At 43.0% G+C, this 20,007-nt stretch overlaps 1 protein-coding gene across 1 annotated transcript in view; it reads left to right on the forward strand.

Annotated features, from left to right (window-relative positions):
- DMBT1 (deleted in malignant brain tumors 1) overlaps nt 1-20,007 on the forward strand; it is a 572,499-nt gene that overhangs the window by 542,958 nt on the left and 9,534 nt on the right. Inside the window, exons 54-56 of the mRNA XM_033942984.1 lie at nt 910-1,060; nt 7,006-7,214; nt 19,013-19,185. Coding sequence (XP_033798875.1) covers nt 910-1,060; nt 7,006-7,214; nt 19,013-19,185 — 533 coding nt within the window. The remainder of the gene's footprint in view (nt 1-909; nt 1,061-7,005; nt 7,215-19,012; nt 19,186-20,007) is intronic.

Genomic DNA, 20,007 nt, shown 5'->3' on the forward strand with positions numbered 1-20,007 from the left:
ATATCCCCCCTTGCAATGCCACTAACCCCTAACCCCTTTTCATTGAGCCATCTTTGGCCACAAAATACATTTTATATTTACAATTACCCAGATAAAGGAGGGGATATTTGTATTTACCCACATAGGTTTTCTGAAAATGGACCTCTTTGGGGGTCCAGTTACTAAAGAGCATTAAAAATCTCCTTCAATGTGTTTTCGTGGCCTCTCTCTTTAGGAAACAGCATTAAACCTTTGCCATCCTAAGCTGTAATATACAGTATATTTGATTGATTGATTTCAAATATTAATTATCTGCTAGGCAGCTTACAATAAAACATTCATAATCAATTGAACAAACAAACATTAAACAAATACCACATCGCCCTTAAGCTCAGCGCGTTCCTAGCTCTTCTTTCAATTAAATGCCTGGAACGATTTCCTAAACCTCACTTCTAGTCCCCAGTTCTTATACTAACATAGTAAAGGAAGCAGATCTGCAGCTTCCCGTAAGGGACTAAAACGGGGTGAAAAGGGTCCCCACTCCTTTCACTGTAGCAAGCCAAAAACCTCTTCAGATCAGTCAAGGGCCAAAATGGGGCTCTAGGGTTAGTGGTGGAAGAGGTTCCAAAGATAAATTTTGACAATATCAGAGTTGAAATCTTTTTTTTTTTTTTGGGGGGGGGAGGAGTACTTTACTGCCACTAGTCACACACCTTCAAAAGGTCCAAATCTTCACTTGCTGCTAAGTTTCATTTCCAAAAATTACCAAAAGCTACAGCAACAATTTATGATGTCTATAACACTACCAGATGTACACAGTGTTGTACATTAAACACAAGAGACAGTCCCTGCCTGATAGAGCTTACAATCGAATTGTGACAAGGTAGGGAATGACAATTTCTCACTTCAGGATTTCAATCTCTATTTCAGTGTCTCAGCAGTGTGGAGGTCACTTGAATGGTCCTTCTGGAATCTTCACTAGCCCAGGCTACCCGAATCGGCATCCGGACTTTACCTACTGTGTTTGGCACATAAAAGTCCCCAAGAAGCACAAGGTCATTGTTACATTCAGTGAGATTTTGTAAGTACCAACTCTCTCTTGCCTTTGGCTATAGAAGTTAATATTTCAATTATATTCTTAAGTGCTTGTAAGGAAGCAAGGGATATTCCCTCACTGAGACTGCAATTATACCTCTGTACAGCAGACAATGCTAGTTCACTGAGGTGGCACTTAAGATGTCCTCCAGCAGATACCACTAAACTGCCAGAACAGGTTCTGCTGGGTCATGGCAAGGAGAAGTTCAAATGCCCTAGAGGGAAGTCAGGGAAAGAGAGGTCCCAGAGGAGGAAACTTTCCCAAGAGGGTTCCAGAGAGAGAGAAAAAACAACCTTCCCTAGTTCAAGTTTCAAGTTTATTAGGATTTTATATACCGCCTATCAAGGTTATCTAAGCGGTTTTTACAATCAGGTACTCAAGCATTTTTTGTGGGTTGAGGAGAAGCCCTGGGCAGAAAAGGAAGTGTGAGTAAGACTGTCTGTTTGGCTTAGGTAAGCCAATCTCTAATGTTAACAAGACTATTACAACCAATGTTTGAAGAGTTAATCCCTAGCTGTGGGTTGAGGCAGAGCCCTAGGAAGCAGTACAGCCTCAAGTGATTGTGTAAGAGAGACTGGCAAGGTGAGTAGCTTGTTATGTACATTGAGAAGAGCTGAAGGTAAGCTTGTGTGGAAGTGGATCTTCCCTAGCTGTGGGTGGAGACCCGGGGAAGAAGACTGTATGAGTGTGTGTGTGTATATATATATATATATATCCTATATAATAAAAGACTAAGCGCACATGCGCACTTAGGATTTCGTGTTGCCTGCCGCTGTGGTGTGTGTTCCGTGGAAGCCAACCCAGCGGCAGGGAACATTCTGGCCACTCCCCTCCTCCCGCCCTCACTCACCCTGGAAGCCAGGCAAGCTCTCTCCCTGCCCGCGTCCTCGGCAGGGAACACACCTCGGCCCTTACTCGCTGCCACCGCTGCTGCTGATCTTCCTGTAAAGAGTAGCCTGCGATGGTGGCCGGCTTTAGCGAACCTCGCAGGCCGCTCTCCAATTCGGTAGCACGTTCCCTCCGACGCGATCCCATGCGTCAGAGGGAACGTGCTACCGAGGCTGGAGAGCGGCCTGCGAGGTTCGCTAAAGCCGGCCACCATCGCAGGCTGCTCTTTACAGGAGGATCAGCAGGGTGAGAGGAGCCGCCACAGGCACTTTTAAAACTTAAAACAAAAACCTTCGGCCGCAGCAGGCCAGCCCGCAGGAAGGGAAGGGGGAGGGGCCGAACGGAGCAGGCCAGATCGCAGGGAGGGGCCGAACGGAGCAGGATAGCTCAGGTAAGAGAAGGGAATTGCTTCAGCAGGGACCTGGAGGGGAAGGGAAATATCACTGCTGCTTCTGCAAAGGAAAGTGTGGGGGGGGAGAGAAGGGAATGGGGGGTGGGGAAAAATGCTGCTACTACTTCACAGGGACCTGGAGGGGAAGGGAAATACCGCTGCTGCTTCTGCAAAGGAAAGTGTGTGGGGGGGGGGGAGAGAGAGACAGAAAGAAATACAGACAGACAAAGGAGGCCAGGGAGAGAGACAGACAAAAATAAAGACAGACAGGGGACCAGAGAGACAGACAGAAAGACAGACAGACAAAGGGTGCCAGGGAGAGAGAGAGAAAAATAGCAGGAGGGAGAGAGACAGAAAGAAAGGAAGAAAGAGACAGGAGCAGGGAGAGAGACATAAAGAAAGAAAGACAGACAGGCATATATTCTAGCACCTGTTAATGTAACGGGCTTAAACACTAGTGTGTATATATACTAGTGTTTAAGCCCGTTACATTTAAGTGTTTAAGCCCGTTACACTAGTGTTTAAGCCCGTTACACTACCCTGAGCCAAATTTAGTGGCTGATTGTCTGTATAATAAGAAGACAGTGCCCTTCAGTTACCTCTGACCTGGGAGAGAACTCAGTTGGAATGGCTCGGTTGGAATGGGTAGACTTCAATGCACATCTAATACACCCCTCCAATTTATTTATATTCTTATAGGAAATACTTTTCAACCATGAACATATATTATGTTATAGCAAGGAGGGAAAAAGCCTCAGATCCACGTCCCAAGTCAGAGCTTTCCAAAAAACCCTCTGCCTCCCGATTATTCAACAATCTTATATTTGGTAGTAGATTAATCAACTTAGCACTACTGTATAATGTTAGTCACTTATTTTGACTGCAGCAGTTGTATCCTCCTAACTGCCCGTTGTTCTTCAGTTCTGATTTAAATCCTTAAGTGCCTTCCTCCGACGGTTGCCAGCCAGTGTTTCGCTGTGAGCTGCGTCAGGGTGGTCGGGCTTGTTTTCTACAACAAAAACTGTAGTTGGTGCCTGGAATTAAACACAAACCTTACTCAAAACTTGTCCTGGTTCTCATCTTTCTTACTGCTCATCGGCACTAAACTTCTGTGCTCAACTCTGCGGCTTGGCAGCTTCAGTTTAAATCAGTCTGATGACATCGCACTTCTCAGCGTCATCGGGAGCCTCTCAGCTGTGCTCGCTGTTACTGAAAGCTGAGAAGATCTTCTTGCTTCGATCCTGTAAAAAAACTAGATACCAATGTCATAGTGATCGGACACATACAACCAGTTTCCACTCCCAGCTGGACTCTTATCTTAACAAAAACATAATTAAATGCTTTATTTCATTTCTGCTTAGAAAAAATGATGCCACTCAACCTTCAGGTTAAGTCCCTCATGTTCGGTAAATCCATTCCTGCTCCTTTTTCTGTTTCCTCCTCTGATCATCGGTGGCACATGATCTAACACACTTCACTTCAAGGTGGACAGTTGGTGATTGGCTGCTATACAATGCGGGACAATTGGTTCATCCATCTTCACACAAGACAAACTGCTTCGATATTCTCCGAATCGTACCCTAAAAGGTCATAACAACAAATAGAACATAAGAATTGCCGCTGCTGGGTCAGACCAGTGGTCCATCATGCCTAGCAGTCCGCTCACGTGGCGGCCCTCTGGTCAAAGACCAGCGCCCTAAGCCCTAACTGAGACTAGCCCTACCAGCGTACGTCCTTGTTCAGCAGGAACTTGTCTAACTTTGTCTTGAATCCCTGGAGGGTGTTTTCCCCTATAACAGACTCCGGAAGAGCGTTCCAGTTTTCCTCCACTCTCTGGGTGAAGAAGAACTTCCTTATGTTTGTACGGAATCTATCCCCTTTCAACTTTAAAGAGTGCCCTCTCGTTCTCCCTACCTTGGAGAGGGTGAACAACCTGTCCTTATCTACTAAGTCTATCCACTTCAGTACCTTGAATGTTTCGATCATGTCCCCTCTCAATCTCCTCTGTTCGAGGGAGAAGAGGCACAGTTTCTCTAATATATTTTATTACAAGGACACGTTACCATATAAACTACATATGACGTTTCACATGTTGTAGAATGTTATAACTGGCATTTCTTATTAGTGCCCAGATGTATGAACTCCCCACTCAGTTCTTGTGTGTTCTCACATGTTTTACACTTCCCCTCTCTCCGTGCATCATGCTCCAAGTTATATATAACTGACGGACATAGCCGTTCCTTCAAATTCTGGTTCCGACTAAATGCCATCCTTACATTCCTGTCTCTGAATGTGGGATTCAGCTGTATCACAGCTGTTATCTTATTATTGATGCCACTTATTCAACTCCCACTCCATACTTCATAACACACGTAAAAGCTTCATCTTCTTCTTGTTTTGGTTTTTCTGCAAATAGAAGATCCCCATTGATGTACTCGCTCTTTTATAAGCTTTGTCAACAACATCCTTAGGGTATCCCCAATTACACAATTTCACTTTAAACTCCTCTGTCTGTGATTTATATTCTTCTATAGACAAATAGCTACGCCTCAGTCTTAAAAATTGTGAAAAGGGTAAGCTTCTCTTCAGTGCTGAAGGGTGGCAACTTTGAAAGTGAAGGAGCGTGTTCTTGTCCGTTGGTTGATGATATACCTTAGTTTCAAACCCCTTCCCTGTCTTTTTGATCACAAGATCTAAAAAAAAAAGAGATCTCACTGGTAATGCTAAATTGAATTTTAGGGTGCCTACTATTTAATCATTGTACAAACTCTATAAGCCCTTCCCTTGAGCCTTTCCACAGAAGATAAACATTGTCTATTACTACAACTACTATTTAATATTTCTATAGCACTGAAAGGCATACACAGCGCTGTACATTTTGCAATCTAATTTAGACAGGACATTTCAGGGTTGGGGAGATTATAGTGGATCTAGGTGGGAGTTAAGAGTTGAAAGCAGTTTCCAAAAAGTGGGCCTTTAGCTTGGATTTGAACACTGCCAGGGACGGAGCATGACGTATTGATTCAGGCAGCCTGTTCCAGGCATACGGCGCCCCAAGAAAGAAGGGACGGAGTCTGCAGTTGGCAATGAAAGAGAAGGCTACAGATAAGAGAGTGGAGATTGGGAGGGGGGGGGCATAGGAGGAGAGAAGTGAGGAGAGAAATCGTGGGGCTTCAGAGCGAATGCACTTGTAAGTCAGCAAGAGGAATTTAAACTGTATTTGGAAATGGACGGGGAGCCAATGAAGTGACTTGAGGAGAGGGGTCATGTGAGAATAGCGTTTCTATAAAATGAGCCCATAACTTTATGTTTGCTGAAAAATCTCCATCTTCATAAGATTTCATGAAAAGATTCACAATGGAGGGTGCCATGCCACCCTTGATATTTGTTGGTAAATTTTATCTTTATACATGAAAATATAAGACTGTTGAATAAGGAGGCATTTGCTTGTTACCCTTTCTAGTCCTCAAGCAAGACAAGCTCTGACTTTTTACTCCTTGCTTGGTTGAAAAGTATTTCCTATAAGAAGATAAATAAATTGGAAGAGTGTATTAAAGAACACCGTTTCCACATCTGACGAGAATTTCCTCCTGTGGTCTGAAATGGGTTTGCCTCACTTCTAAGCCAGAGTAGGCCCTTTTCCCACCGAGCCAGCGGTATTTTTCTGAGTCTTTGTGCTTATTGGTTCTTGAGAATCTTCTCTTTCTCCACACGTAGGACAGAGCAGTCACTCGGCACTGATGATGCTGTTTTCGTACTTTTCTCCGTTATCATAGTGTTTCACAACTTCTTCCATCTCCAGAGTCCTTTGGCCACAGCAATTGTATAAGCTGGCGCCTACGTCTAGGTACCAATACTGCGGGTTGAAAAGCTTGCTAAAAAAAACAAGTTAAACAAATAGTTTTTAAAATTTGACAAAACCTATTTTTTCAATGGGAAGGAAAAACTGGACACTCGATGGACTAAATTGAGAAATATAACTGGGTTGGGTTTTTTAAAAACATTTAACTTGTTTTGTACCGAACTTTTCAAAAAACCCTTGTAGAATGGCAGCGATTAAGCACATCACTGGCGCCAGTGCAATGCAAGGACTAGGCATGATTCTATAAATAATGCTCCTATATTGCTTCACATGCAATTAACCGGAGAAGGGGGGGGGGGGGGTACACATGGGCGGAGCTTAGGCGTGTCACGTGCTGGCCCCAAGCAACATAAAGAATATGATCAATTTTGCACATTGTGTGCTAAACAAAGACACAGTAACTGACCTGTCGGAAGCAGATGCACCTTACTTTTGGCTCTAGCAGTTCAACTACTGGCTTAGAAGTGCCGCTAATGGAGTCAGTTTATGAAACTGACACCAAATGGGTTAATTTTCAACGTAAAAACAGTTCTGGGTTGGTTAAATCACCTGGTTGGTAATTTTCAGCTGTATAGCTTCCTTCCTTCCAACCACAGTATTTCCTCAAGCCTTCCATCCTGCACTTATAAACCAGTACACCCCCTTGCCCTCCCACCTGCTATCCCAGTGCCTCTCCTTTTCTTCATATCAAGAACTTCCAGTCCAGGCCCTTTCCCTCCAGCAGCCATTGACCTCAGATATAAAGCAATGTATGGATTAAAGACAATCTTCTCTCTTCTTTGACTTTAGCCTGGAGATTGATGAAAATTGCCGCTTTGATTTCCTTGCACTTTACGATGGCCCGTCTACCAGCTCTCCGCTAATTGCCAAAGTTTGTGGTCGCCAGACACCTACCTTTGAAACCTCATCAGACACTCTGACTGCTGTTCTGAGCACTGATTATGCCAATTCTTACCGGGGCTTCTCGGCACAATATCGGTCAGAGTTGACTGGAAACAGTAAGTACCAGAAGATGTACCAGGCCCCTCTCCTTCTGCTCAGCCCTGCTCATGGCTTTGCTTTTTCCACACTCTGTAAATAACGCCTCTAAATATGGCCCTCTTATCCTTAGCCTCAAAACCATTACGGATCCCTGTACACTCATGTGTCAAAATGTTCCAGAAAGAACATATGAATAGCTTTACTTGGTCAGACCAATCAAGCCCAGTAGCCCGTTCTCACGGGGGCCAATCCTGACTCTTTCGTCCTCCCCTGACACTACTGATTTATGTTTAGCTGTTGCAGGTGTATGTTCACCATAGTAACATACACAGTAGATGATGGCAGATAAAGACCCAAATGGTCCATTGAGTCTGCCCAACCTGATTCAATTAAATTTTTTTTTCTTCTTCTTAGCTATTTCTGGGCAAGAACCCAAAGCTCTGCCCGGTACTGTTCTTAGGTTCCAACTACTGAAGTCTCTGTCAAAACTCACTCCAGTCCTTCAACACCCTCCCAGCCATTGAAGCCCTCCCCAGCCCATCCTCCACCAAACGGCCATATACAGACACAGACCGTGCAAGTCTGCCCAGTACTGGCCTTAGTTCTTCACTATTTACTATTATTTTCTGATTCTAGATCCTCTGTGTTCATCCCATGCTTTTTTGAACTCCATCACTGTTTCCACCACCATCTCTAAACAATATTCCTTCTCATCTCAAATTTCAAGTTTATTAGAAGTTTGTTGTACACGCAATATCAAATATTTCTATGCGTATTACAATTTAAAATTGGGAGACAAAATAAAACAATTTGTACAATTAAACATACAATGTATGTACATAAGTAATTAGCGATACAAAAGGGAAGAGGGGTGAACTACAATCTTTAAAGAAAGTAAAAATACATTTAAGGGAAAAACAACATCAGGAGGGTAATGAAGAATGTTTTACAAATATGGCTAAGCCAAAAAGAGGATGGAGAGGTTGTGACCTATACATTTTCATCTACGCAGATGACATTACAATAGTCATCCCGCTATCCAGTTTCACACCAGAATTCCTCACCTCCCTTTCAAATACACTTAATCAGATAGAACTTTGGATGCTATCCTACAGACTAAAACTAAACCCCGACAAAACAAAATTTTTCCTGGCTAGCCCCATAGACAAAATCAAAGACACCACAATTCAAGTAAAAGGATCGACCTTTCCCCTCGAACAAGCCTTAAAAATACTGGGAGTCACACTGGACAAACACCTATCCCTGGAGAAACACACTGACATTACAGTTAGGAAAAGCATCTCGGTGCTCTGGAAACTACGCACCATAAAAAAATATTTCGATAACACGTCATTCCGCCTGCTAGTACAATCCTCCATTCTCAGCATACTGGACTACTGTAATATTATTTACCTGAGCTCCACGAAGAAAACTATCAGAAGACTCAGAATGATCCAGAACACCGCTGTCTGCCTTATATTTGGCCTGAAAAAATGGGAACATGTCACCCCTTTTTACCACAAACTTCATTGGCTGCCATTGGAATCCAGAGTCCTATTTAAATTCGCCTGTTTCTGTTACAAAACAGTATTCGGTCTAGCCCCAAACTACATCAACCCACACTTCTTCCTGAGTCACAGAAACAAGAACTCCCGCAGAATCCAGCTATTCGCCTTCCCCTCCCTAAAACTCTGTCACTCCAATAAATTCCTCGACAAAACCTTCGCCTTCCAGGCCGCCAAACTAAACCCTTGGATAGCCCAATTAATCCTCGAAGCTCCCACCTACCTCAGTTTTAGAAAATTACTCAAAACACACCTCTTCCAAGGCCAGGACACTTAATTGCCCCCTCCTCAAAGAACCTAAACCTCCTCCCTCCCCCTTTATTACACCCCACCCCCACCCCCCTTGATCCACTCTATCCTGCTCCTCAATTTCATCTACTTCGTTGCCTGCAACTCTATTCAATTAATACTTAACTGTATGTAACTATGTTTAATTAATGTGAACCGCCTAGAACTCACTAGGTATGGCGGAATACAAAAATAAAGTTGTTATTATTATTATTATTATAAGGTCTGGTTAAAATTAGGTATTTGAGCCTGGAATTTATGATAGATAAATTATCAAATGCGTCTTTGTACAGGTAGCATTTTAATGTGCTTTTAAATTTTTCTAACAAGGTTTCTCCACGTAAATAGATTAGTAAATTGTTCCAAAGCTGGGGTACTATGACTGTAAAAATCGTAGCTCTTCTGGTACCTATTATTTTTAAAGAAGGGATAGTCAGCAAATGCTGTTCTGTTGATCTTAGAGTCCTGGCTGGAGAGTGTGGTATCAAAAAACGATGTAGAAATGTTGGTTTGTTGGATTTTGAGGGTTATCAGTGCAGTTTTATAGATTATTCTGTGTGAAATTGGTAACCAGTGTGCTTTTCATAGAAGAGATGTGACATGATTATATTTTTTGGAGTTAGTAATAATTTTTATTGCTGTATTTTATAAAATTTGTAGTCTTCTTATTTCTTTCCGAGTTATGCCATGATACAATGTATTGCAGTAATCCAGCCTAGAAATAACCAAAGAATGAATTAGAATATTAAGAGCGTCTGGTTTGAAGACTTTGGATCGAGATCTAATGAGACGTAACTTATAGAAACAGTTTTTAACTACTGAACTAATCTGATCATGAAAAGAAAATTCTTGGTCTAATAATACTCCTAGTATTTTTGTCGTTGTTACTTTTTGTAATGGGAAATTGTCTAAGAGGATTTGTGATGAGAATGTAAGATCCTTTTTCCATGGAAAAAAACATTATTGAAGATTTGGTTGCGTTCAGGGCCAATATGTTGTCTTTAAGCCATTGACTTATTTGTTTTAACTTATTATTTGTATTTATTATCTCATTGGAATCAGCTATATTTAATGGATACAAAAAGCTGGATGTCATCCAATGGATTGACTTAAAGTGAGGAGTGGTGACAAGAAAATATTAAATAAAAGAGGGGACAAGATTGAGCCTTGAGGGATGCTATAAGAGTTTGTATAGTTGTTTGATGATGAATTGTTGAAAATAAATTTGGCTGACCTATCTTGAAAATATGATTTAAACCAGTTTAGCACTTGGTCAGAAATGCCAATGGAAGTCAGTCTCTTGGTGAGTAAATGATGGTCAATTGTATCAAATGCAGCAGATAGATCAAGTGAGAAGGGGAGGACAGATTTTTGGTGATCTAGGTGGTATTGGATATTGGTTGTACGACCTATCAAAGAGTGTACTGTTGAGTGATTAGATCTGAAGCTTATCTTGATTAGGATGTTATGTATGTGTCTTTTCTACAAAGTTGCTTACATGATTGAAAACAACATTTTCTATTAATTTAGCGATAAAGGGGAGATTGGCAATGGGTCGATAATTTGACTCAATTGCAATTGAGTCTTTAGGATTTTTTATTATTGGACGGATGATTGCTTCTTTCCATTCTTTTGGTATAAATCCTGAGGTTAAACTATTTTCAATCATTGTCAGGATAAAGGGAATAAAGAAGAAAAAGAAACATAAGAACATAAGCAGTGCCTCTGCTGGGTAAGACCAGAGGTCCATCATGCCTAGCAGCCCACTCACACGGCAGCCCATCAGGTCCAGGACCTACATATTAATCCTCTATCTATACCCTTCAATCCCCTTTTCCTTCAGGAAAACGTCTAATCCTTTCTTGAAACCCAATACCGTACTCTGTCCTACCACACCTTCTGGAAGCGCATTCCAAGTGTCTACCACCCTCTGGGTGAAGAAGAACTTCCTAGCATTGGTTCTGAATCTGTCCCCTTTTAATTTATTCGAATGCCCTCTCGTTCTTGTAGTTTTCGAAGGTTTGAAGAATCTGTCCCTCTCCACTTTCTCTATGCCCTTCATGATCTTATAAGTCTCTATCATGTCCCCTCTAAGCCTCCGCTTTTCCAGGGAAAAGAGCCCCAGCTTCTACAATCTTTCAGCATAGGAAAGATTTTCCATACCTTTTATCAATCTCGTTGCTCTTTTCTGAACCCTCTCGAGTATCTCCATGTCCTTCTTAAGGTACAGCGACCAGTATTGAACGCAGTACTCCAGATGCAGGTGCACCATCGCCCGATACAACGGCAAGATAACTTCCTTCGTTCTGGCTGTAATACCTTTCTTGATGATACCTAGCATTCTGTTCGCCTTCTTAGAGGCCGCTGCGCACTGGGCCGATGGTTTCATTGTCTTGTCTACCAGTACCCCTAAGTCCTTTTCTAGGCTACTTTCACCCATTACCAGCCCTCCCATTGTGTAGTAGTATCTTGGGTTTCTGTTTCCTACGTGGAAGACTTTACATTTATCTACATTGAACTTCATCTGCCATCTTGTCGTCCACTCCCCTAGTTTGTTCAGGTCCCTTTGTAAATGGTCACGGTCCTCTTTAGTCCTAGCGCTATTAAATAGTTTGGTGTCGTCTGCAAATTTTATTACTTCGCACTTCGTCCCTGTTTCTAGATCATTTATAAATACATTGAATAGCAGTGGTCCAAGCACTGACCCCTGCGGAACACCACTTGTGATCCTCCTCCAGTCCGAGTAGTGGCCCTTCACTCCTACCCTCTGCTTCCTACTAAACTTTAAGTTTATATACCGCATCATTTCCACGGATGTTGTGGAGCTCGGCACGGTTTACAAGAACTTAAATATAGGAAGAGAAGGAAAAAAAAGGTTTACATGAACTTATATATAGAAGAGAAGAGTAAGGGGGGATAGAATTACATTTTAGTGAAAAGCCAGGTTTTCAATTGCTTGCGGAATAATTGGAGGGAGCCCAGGTTCCACAGGGGTAGTAAGGTCATTCCAATCCGCCAACCAGTTCCTCTCCTTCTACCCCATGGTTCTTCAGTTTCCGAAGTAGGCGTTCATGGGGTACCTTGTCAAAGGCTTTTTGGAAATCTAAGTATACGATGTCTATGGGGTCCCCTTTGTCCATCCGTTTGTTAATTCCTTCGAAGAAGTGCAATAAGTTCGTTAGGCACGATTTTCCCTTGCAGAAGCCATGTTGGCTTGTTTTCATAAGTTTATTCCTTTCTAGATGCTCCTCGATGCTATCTTTTATCAGTGCTTCCACCATTTTCCCCAGAACCGAGGTCAGACTTACTGGTCTGTAGTTCCCTGGGTCACCTCTTGATCCCTTTTTAAAGATGGGCGTAACATTGGCTATCTTCCAATCCTCCGGGATCACGCCTGTTTTCAGGGATAGATTATAGACTTGCTGTAGTAGTTCCGCTATTTCCTCCTTTAGTTCTTTCAGAACCCTAGGGTGGATTCCGTCCGGGCCTGGTGATTTGTCAGTTTTTAATTTTTCTATCTGCCTGCGTACGTCTTCAAGGCTTACTTCCATGGATGTTAATTTTTCTGCTTGGTCTCCCTTGAAGATTTGTTCAGGTTCCGTTATGTTGGACGTGTCCTCTTTTGTAAATACTGACAAAAAGAACATATTTAGTCTTTCCGCCACTTCTTTCTCCTCCTTCACCACTCCCTTCTTATCTCCCTTCCTATCCAGCGGTCCCACCTCCTCCCTAGCCGGCTGCTTCCCCTTAACATATCTGAAGAACAGTTTGAAATTTCATGCTTCCCTGGCTAGCCTCTCTTCATATTTTCTTTTTGCTTTTCTAACCACAAGGTGACATTCTTTTTGATACTTCCTGTGTTCTTTCCAGTTCTCCTCGGTTTTGCCCTTTTTCCATTTTTTGAATGAATTCTTATCACCTATTGCTTTCCTCACTTCTTTAGTTATCCACCCCGGGTCTTTTATTCGGCTCTTTTTACACCCTTTTCTGAATCTGGGGATATACAGATTTTGCGCCTTGCTCTTCGTGTCCTTGAATAAATACCAGGCTTGCTCTACATTCTGCCATTTCTTTGAGCTGTTCTTAAGTTTCTTCCTTACCATTACCCTCTTCGCTTTGTAGTTTCCTTTCTTGAAGTTAAAGGTTGTCACTGTGGTTCTCTTTCCCTTCAGTATTCCTATTTCAACTTTGAACTTGATCATATTGTGATCGCTGTTTCCCAACGGTCCCACTACTTCCACTTCTCTTGCAGGTCTTCTTAGCCCTTTAAGGATTAGATCCAGAGTGGCATTCCCTCTCGTCGGTTCTCTGACAAGCTGATACATGAAGCAGTCTTATATAGCCTCCAGGAATCCAGTCTCCCTGGCACATTTTGAATTTCCAAGACTCCAGTCTATCCCGGGATAGTTGAAGTCTCCCAAAATAATCGTGTTACCGCTTTTGCATTCTCGTTTCATCTCGGCTTCCATTTCTTCATCAGTAGCTTCGGTTTGCCCAGGTGGACGATAGTACAGGCCCATCTTTATCTCGGGCCCTTTCCTTCCCGGTATTTTAACCCATAGCGATTCCAATTTGTTGGTTGTTGCAGCTGTGTCCACTCTGGTTGAGTGTATGCTTTCTTTTATGTTTAGGGCTATTTCTTCTCCTTTCTGACCTATCCTGTCCTCGTGATAATTTGTATCCCAGCAGTGCTATATCGCATTTGTTTTCTTCATTCCACCATGTTTCGGAGACCCCAATGATGTCCAGGTTCTCAATTTTGGCCATGACTTCTAATTCCCCTATTTTGTTCCTTAGGCTCCTTGCATTAATGTATATGCAGTTTAAGTCCTGGTATTTTTTTGTCTTCGTTTCCTTTCCCTGTGCTTTGATCTTTAATTTCTTCTCCTGTGCTACTATCCTCTTAGCCTCCTCTTCTGGATCAGTCAACTCCTGTGTTTTGCCCATTATTTCTTCCCAGCATTTTTCCCACTTAGTATCTTCACGGGATACCTTCTTCCGAAACGTCGACTCTTGGTCGACTGTCGGCTTTCCCCTTCTTCTTAGTTTAAAGCCTGTTCTATTCCTCTCCTGACGTTGTTTGCTAGAAGTCTAGTTCCCGCCGCGCTCAGGTGCAGTCCATCTCTCCTGAAGAGCTTGCTCTTGCCCCAAAATGTTGTCCAGTTCATCACAAAGTGGAACCCTTCTTCCTCACACCATCTCCTCATCCATGCATTTATTGATTGTAGTTCCGTCTGCCTCTTCACATCTGCCCTCGGTACTGGTAAGATGTCTGAAAACGCTATCTTCTGAGTCCTCATCTTCAACTTCCTTCCCAGAATCTTGAACTGTTCAGTGCACTTCTACTGTAGTCCCTCCCATCATTATGCAAGCTTATTTTACAGAGGTGCTTTTTGCATGTCTCACATAGGTGTCTTCTTGTATAATTAGACCCTTCAGATCAAATGCCAATTCTCAGACTTTTCCTCTTTTACTTTCAGGATCTTTTCAGCTACTTTACTCCTCTATTATATGCAAATCTGCCTCATGCATATTTAATAGGGATATCTTGAAAACCCGACTGGCTAGGGGGTCACACAGGACAGGTTTAAGAACTACAGATACTTACTGTAGTATATAACAACTAGTGATGACAAGTTTCCGCAATGCTGTTCAGCTTAATGTACCTTCAGGATTTCATACAAAAGGTTTGAGTAAAAAGACACGCTTTCAGTAATTTTCCAAATGGCAGTATAGAGCAGTATAGAGAGAAATTCACAAACGGCTCCCTCAACCTGAATCAAAAAGATCGAATTGAATCTGCTTGAAAGATGGTATGTCAACGAGTAGTTTTTCAGAGGACCTTAAAGCCTTGGCCAGATCATACAGTATGTTTTAAGAGTGGATGCAAAGGCTAATGGTACCTCATCGTTTAATGACGTCAGTACCGGGCAAAATGGTGGAAACAATTATAAAAAATAAAATTGTGGAACACGTAGACAAACATGATTTAATGAGCCGGAGTCAGCATGGGTTCAGCCAAGGGAGATCTTGCCTCACCAATTTGCTTGACTTCTTTGAAGTGTGAATACAAATGTGGATAAAGGTGAGCCGGTTGATATAGTGTATCTATATTTTCAGAAAGCTTTTGATAAAGTTCCTCACGAGAGGCTCCTGAGAAAATTAAAGAGTCATGGGATAGGTGGCAAAATTCAGTTGTGGATTAGGAATTGGTAATTGGATAGAAAACAGGGCGTAGGGTTAAATGGTCATTTTTCTCAATGGAGGAGAGTAAACAGTGGAGTGCCGCAGCGGTCTGTACTGGGACTGGTGCTAAAATACATATAGTAACATAGTGGATGACGGCAGATAAAGATCCGAATGGTCCATCCAACCTGATTCAATTTAAATTTTTTTCTTCTTAGCTATTTCTGGGCAAGAATCCAAAGCTTTACCCGGTACTGTGCTTGGGTTCCAACTGCCGAAATCTCCATTAAAACCTACTCCAGCCTATCTACACCCTCCCAGCCATTGAAGCCCTCCCCAGCCCATCCTCCACCAAATGGCCATATACAGACACAGACCGTGCAAGTCTATCCAGTACTGGCCTTAGTTCAATATTTAATATTATTTTCTGATTCTAGATCCTCTGTGTTCATCCCACGCTTCTTTGAACTCAGTCAGTTTTACTCTCCACCACCCCTCTCGGGGGCACATTCCAGGCATCCACCACCCTCTCCGTAAAGTAGAATTTCCTAACATTGCCTTTGAATCTACCACCCCTCAACCTCAAATTATGTCCTCTGGTTTTACCATTTTCCTTTCTCTGGAAAAGATTATGTTCTACATTAATACCTTCAAGTATTTGAACGTCTGAATCATATCTCTCTTGTCTCTCCTTTCCTCTAGGATATACATATTCAGGGCTTCCAGTCTCTCCTCATACATCTTCTGGCGCAAGCCTCCTATCATTTTTGTTGCCCTCCTCTGAACCGCCTCAAGTCTTCTTACGTCTTTCGCCAGATACGGTCTCCAAAACTGAACACAATACTCCAAGTGGGGCCTTACCAATGACCTGTACAGGGGCATCAACACCTTCTTTCTTCTACTGGCTACGCCTCTCTTTATACAGCCCAGCATCCTTCTGGCAGCAGCCACTGCCTTGTCACACTGTTTTTTCGCCTTTAGATCTTCGGACACTATCACCCCAAGGTCCCTCTCCCCGTCCGTGCATATCAGCTTCTCTCCTCCAAGCATATATGGTTCCTTCCTATTATTAATCCCCAAATACATTACTCTGCATTTCTTTGCATTGAATTTTAGTTGCCAGGCATTAGACCATTCCTCTAACTTTTGCAGATCCTTTTTCATAGTTTCCACTCCCTCTTTGATGTCTACTCTGTTACAAATCTTGGTATCATCTGTAAAAAGGCACACTTTTCCTTCTAACCCTTCAGCAATGTCACTCACAAACATATTAGAAACATAGAAACATAGAAATAGATGGCAGATAAGGGCCACGGCCGATCTAGTCTGCCCACCCCAATGACCCTCCCCTACCTTTCTCTGTGAATAGATCCCATGTGTCTATCCCATTTGGCCTTAAAATCAGGCACGCTGCTGGCCTCAATAACCTATTCCAGCGATCAACCACCCTTTCAGTGAAAAAGAATTTCCTGGTGTCCCCGTGCAGTTTCCCGCCCCTGATTTTCCACGGATGCCCCCTTGTTGTCGCGGGACCCTTGAAAAAGAAGATATCTTCTTCCACCTCGATGCGGCCCGTGAGATACTGGAATGTCTCGATCATGTCACCCCTCTCTCTGCGTTCCTCGAGTGAGTACAGCTGCAACTTATCCAGCCGTTCCTCGTACGGGAGATCCTTGAGTCCCGAGACCATCCGGGTAGCCATTCTCTGGACCGACTCCAGTCTCAGCACATCCTTACGGTAATGCGACCTCCAGAATTGCACACAGTATTCCAGGTGGGGCCTCACCATGGATCTATACAATGGCATAATGACTTCAGGCTTACGGCTGACGAAACTCCTGCGTATGCAACCTATGATTTGCCTTGCCTTGGATGAAGCTTGCTCCACTTGATTGGCAGTCTTCATGTTCTCACTGATGATCACCCCTAAGTCTCGTTCTGCTTCAGTTCTTGTTAGGATCTCGCTATTAAGGGTGTAAGTCTTGCATGGATTTTGGCTGCCCAGGTGCATGACTTTGCATTTTTTGGCATTGAAGCTGAGTTGCCAGGACCTATACCAGCGCTCCAGTAGGAGTAGGTCGTGCATCATGTTGTCAGACATTAAATTTATGTCTGTTGTGCTTTTGCCCACTACATTGCTTAGTTTGGCATCATCGGCGAATAATGTTATTTTACCTCACAGCCCTTCTGCCAAGTCTCTTATAAAGATGTTGAATAGGATCGGGCCCAGGACTGAGCCCTGCGGCACTCCACTGAATACCTCCGTCATTTCGGAAGGGGTGCCGTTCACCACTACCCTCTGAAGCCTACCTCCAAGCCAGTTCCCAACCCATTTCGTCAATGTGTCGCCCAATCCTATAGAACTCATCTTGCTCAGCAACCTGCGGTGTGGTACGCTATTGAATGCTTTACTGAAGGCCAGGTATACGATGTCCAGGGACTCCCCAACATCCAGCTTCCTCGTCACCCAGTCAAAGAAGCTGATCAGGTTGGATTGGCAGGATCTCCCCTTAGTAAATCCATGTTGACAGGGATCCCGTAGATTCTCCTCGTTCAGGATCGTATCCAATTGGTGTCTGATTAGAGTTTGCATTAGTTTGCACACTATTGAACAGGATTGGCCCCAGCACCGAACCCTGAGGGACTCCACTACTCACCTTTCCTTCCTCCGAGCGACTTCCATTAACCATCACCCTCTGGCGTCTGTCCGACAGCCAGTTTCTAACCCAGTTCACCACTTTGGGTCCTAACTTCAGCCCTTTAAGTTTGTTCAACAGCCTCCTATGAGGAACTGTATCATTCATTCCTGCTTTCCTTTCCCGTCAGCCTCCATTGCTCTCTACGGTTTTAAGGGTGAGGGGAAGAAAAGTCATCAAAATTCCCAAAGCAGCAGGATTTGGGTGAATTGACAAAGTTGTATACGAGGGTCTGGGTGTTGGAATGGGGAGGGGAGGGCTGAAGTACATGATTCTGGTGCATTGAAAAAGGTGTGAATGAGGGTCTCAGTGTTAGAGACGTGGGGATACAGTAGGAGAAATGAGATATACAGTCTAAATACTGGAATAATGGGGGAGCTGAAGTGCAAGAATTAGGCCTATTGACAGAGTTATGGAGCTGGGGAACTGTGTGCACTCCAGTCTTGAATTAATGATTTTGTGAAATCATGTGAGCAAGGGATATGACATAGATTAGGGTGGGCAAAGGAAGCAGTACCCCCTCCCCCCCAAAATTGGTTCCCGTTTCCCCACCTCCAATATGACTTTTTTGTCTCTCTTTCTGTTTGTGCTGCAGAGCAGAACTGAGGTGCCTCAAGAGATCTACAGTACATAGGGGCAGGAAATAAATCACAGGCAGTTGTAATTAAACGGTGATCTGGAATTTCCTTCCAGTGGAGTAAAAACTATAGCGGACTTTTTACAGTTCTGAAAAGCAGAAAATATTTGGCTGTTTGAGAAGCAGAAAGCTGAATGTGAGAAGAGTGCCGGATGCATGTCTGTGTGTCACTCTGTTTTTAATCGTACTTGGTGTTTTTATTTAAGACTGTTTGTACATTATGTTCATTTTACAATTATATTAAATTAGTTGAGTGGGAATATGATCACATGAGTACAATCAAATCCTAAATTCAGAGGGGGAACGGGATTATGCAAACACTTATAACAAGTTATTAGATGTAATAACTGATGTTTGTGACTGAGGAGATGGAACCTTATATCAGAAGGAAAGAAGAATTTCATGTTTAAACACTGACTCTGGCATCCCCTCCTTTCCTGCAGTGTCTCTTTCATGCTCTGCTGATTCCATGACGGTAATAATCAAAGACTCCTACCTGACGGAACTTGGTTACCGTCCAGAAGACCTGACACTCAATGACGCAAGCTGCGGACCAACTACATCCACACCAGTCTCTTTCTTTGTACCACTGCTGGGCTGCGGCACCGTGAGAATGGTAGACATTTTTCTATTCCACAGTCCTTAAGATCTTAGAGGGCATATAAACTGATATTCCATTTTCTGTAAATTTACACTAGAGCATGAATATGTCTTAGATGTGAATATAAAATCTAAGAATGGAAGAGCTCATATGCCAATATTCTACTTGTCCTTCTGGACATTAGAAAGAACACCTCAGACCATTATCCCATTCCAGTCTCCAGTCAGTAGAGGGAGCTCCTCACCCATTAATATGCTTTCTAGCCTCTGACCACTAGAGGATGCTCTTCAGAAAGATGTGACTCACATGTTGTCTTCTATTCTAGACCCTGGTCACTAGAGGTTATTTCTCATATACTTATATCCTATTCCACTTCTGGTCACTAGAGGCAGCACTGATATCGCATTCCAGCCTCTGGCATTAGGAGGAGTTCTTCATGTAGGCTTGTCACACGCTGATATAAAACACAGTAACATAGTAAATGATGGCAGATAAAGACCTGAATGGCCCATCCGGTCCGCCCAATGATCACAATTTCTTTGATGTTGCTAAGTCATAGATTACTCCTGTTATATACTACTACTATTTTTCACTTATATAGTGCTCAGAGGCATATGCAACACTGTACATTTTGACATTTAATAGACGGTCCCTGCTCGGAAGAGCTTACAATCTAACTTGGCCAGCTTGGGGATGCAGAACTCAAGGTGAGATGAGTTAGAAGTCGAAAGCACTCTCAAAGAGGTGGGCTGACATTTATAGACGGTCCCAGCTCAGAAGAGCTTACAATCTAACTTGGATAGATAGAAATGACATATTGGGTTGGGGATGTAGAAC

The sequence above is a fragment of the Geotrypetes seraphini genome, chromosome 4 (genome assembly GCF_902459505.1).
Source record: "Geotrypetes seraphini chromosome 4, aGeoSer1.1, whole genome shotgun sequence".
NCBI classification, from domain to species: Eukaryota; Metazoa; Chordata; class Amphibia; order Gymnophiona; family Dermophiidae; genus Geotrypetes; species Geotrypetes seraphini.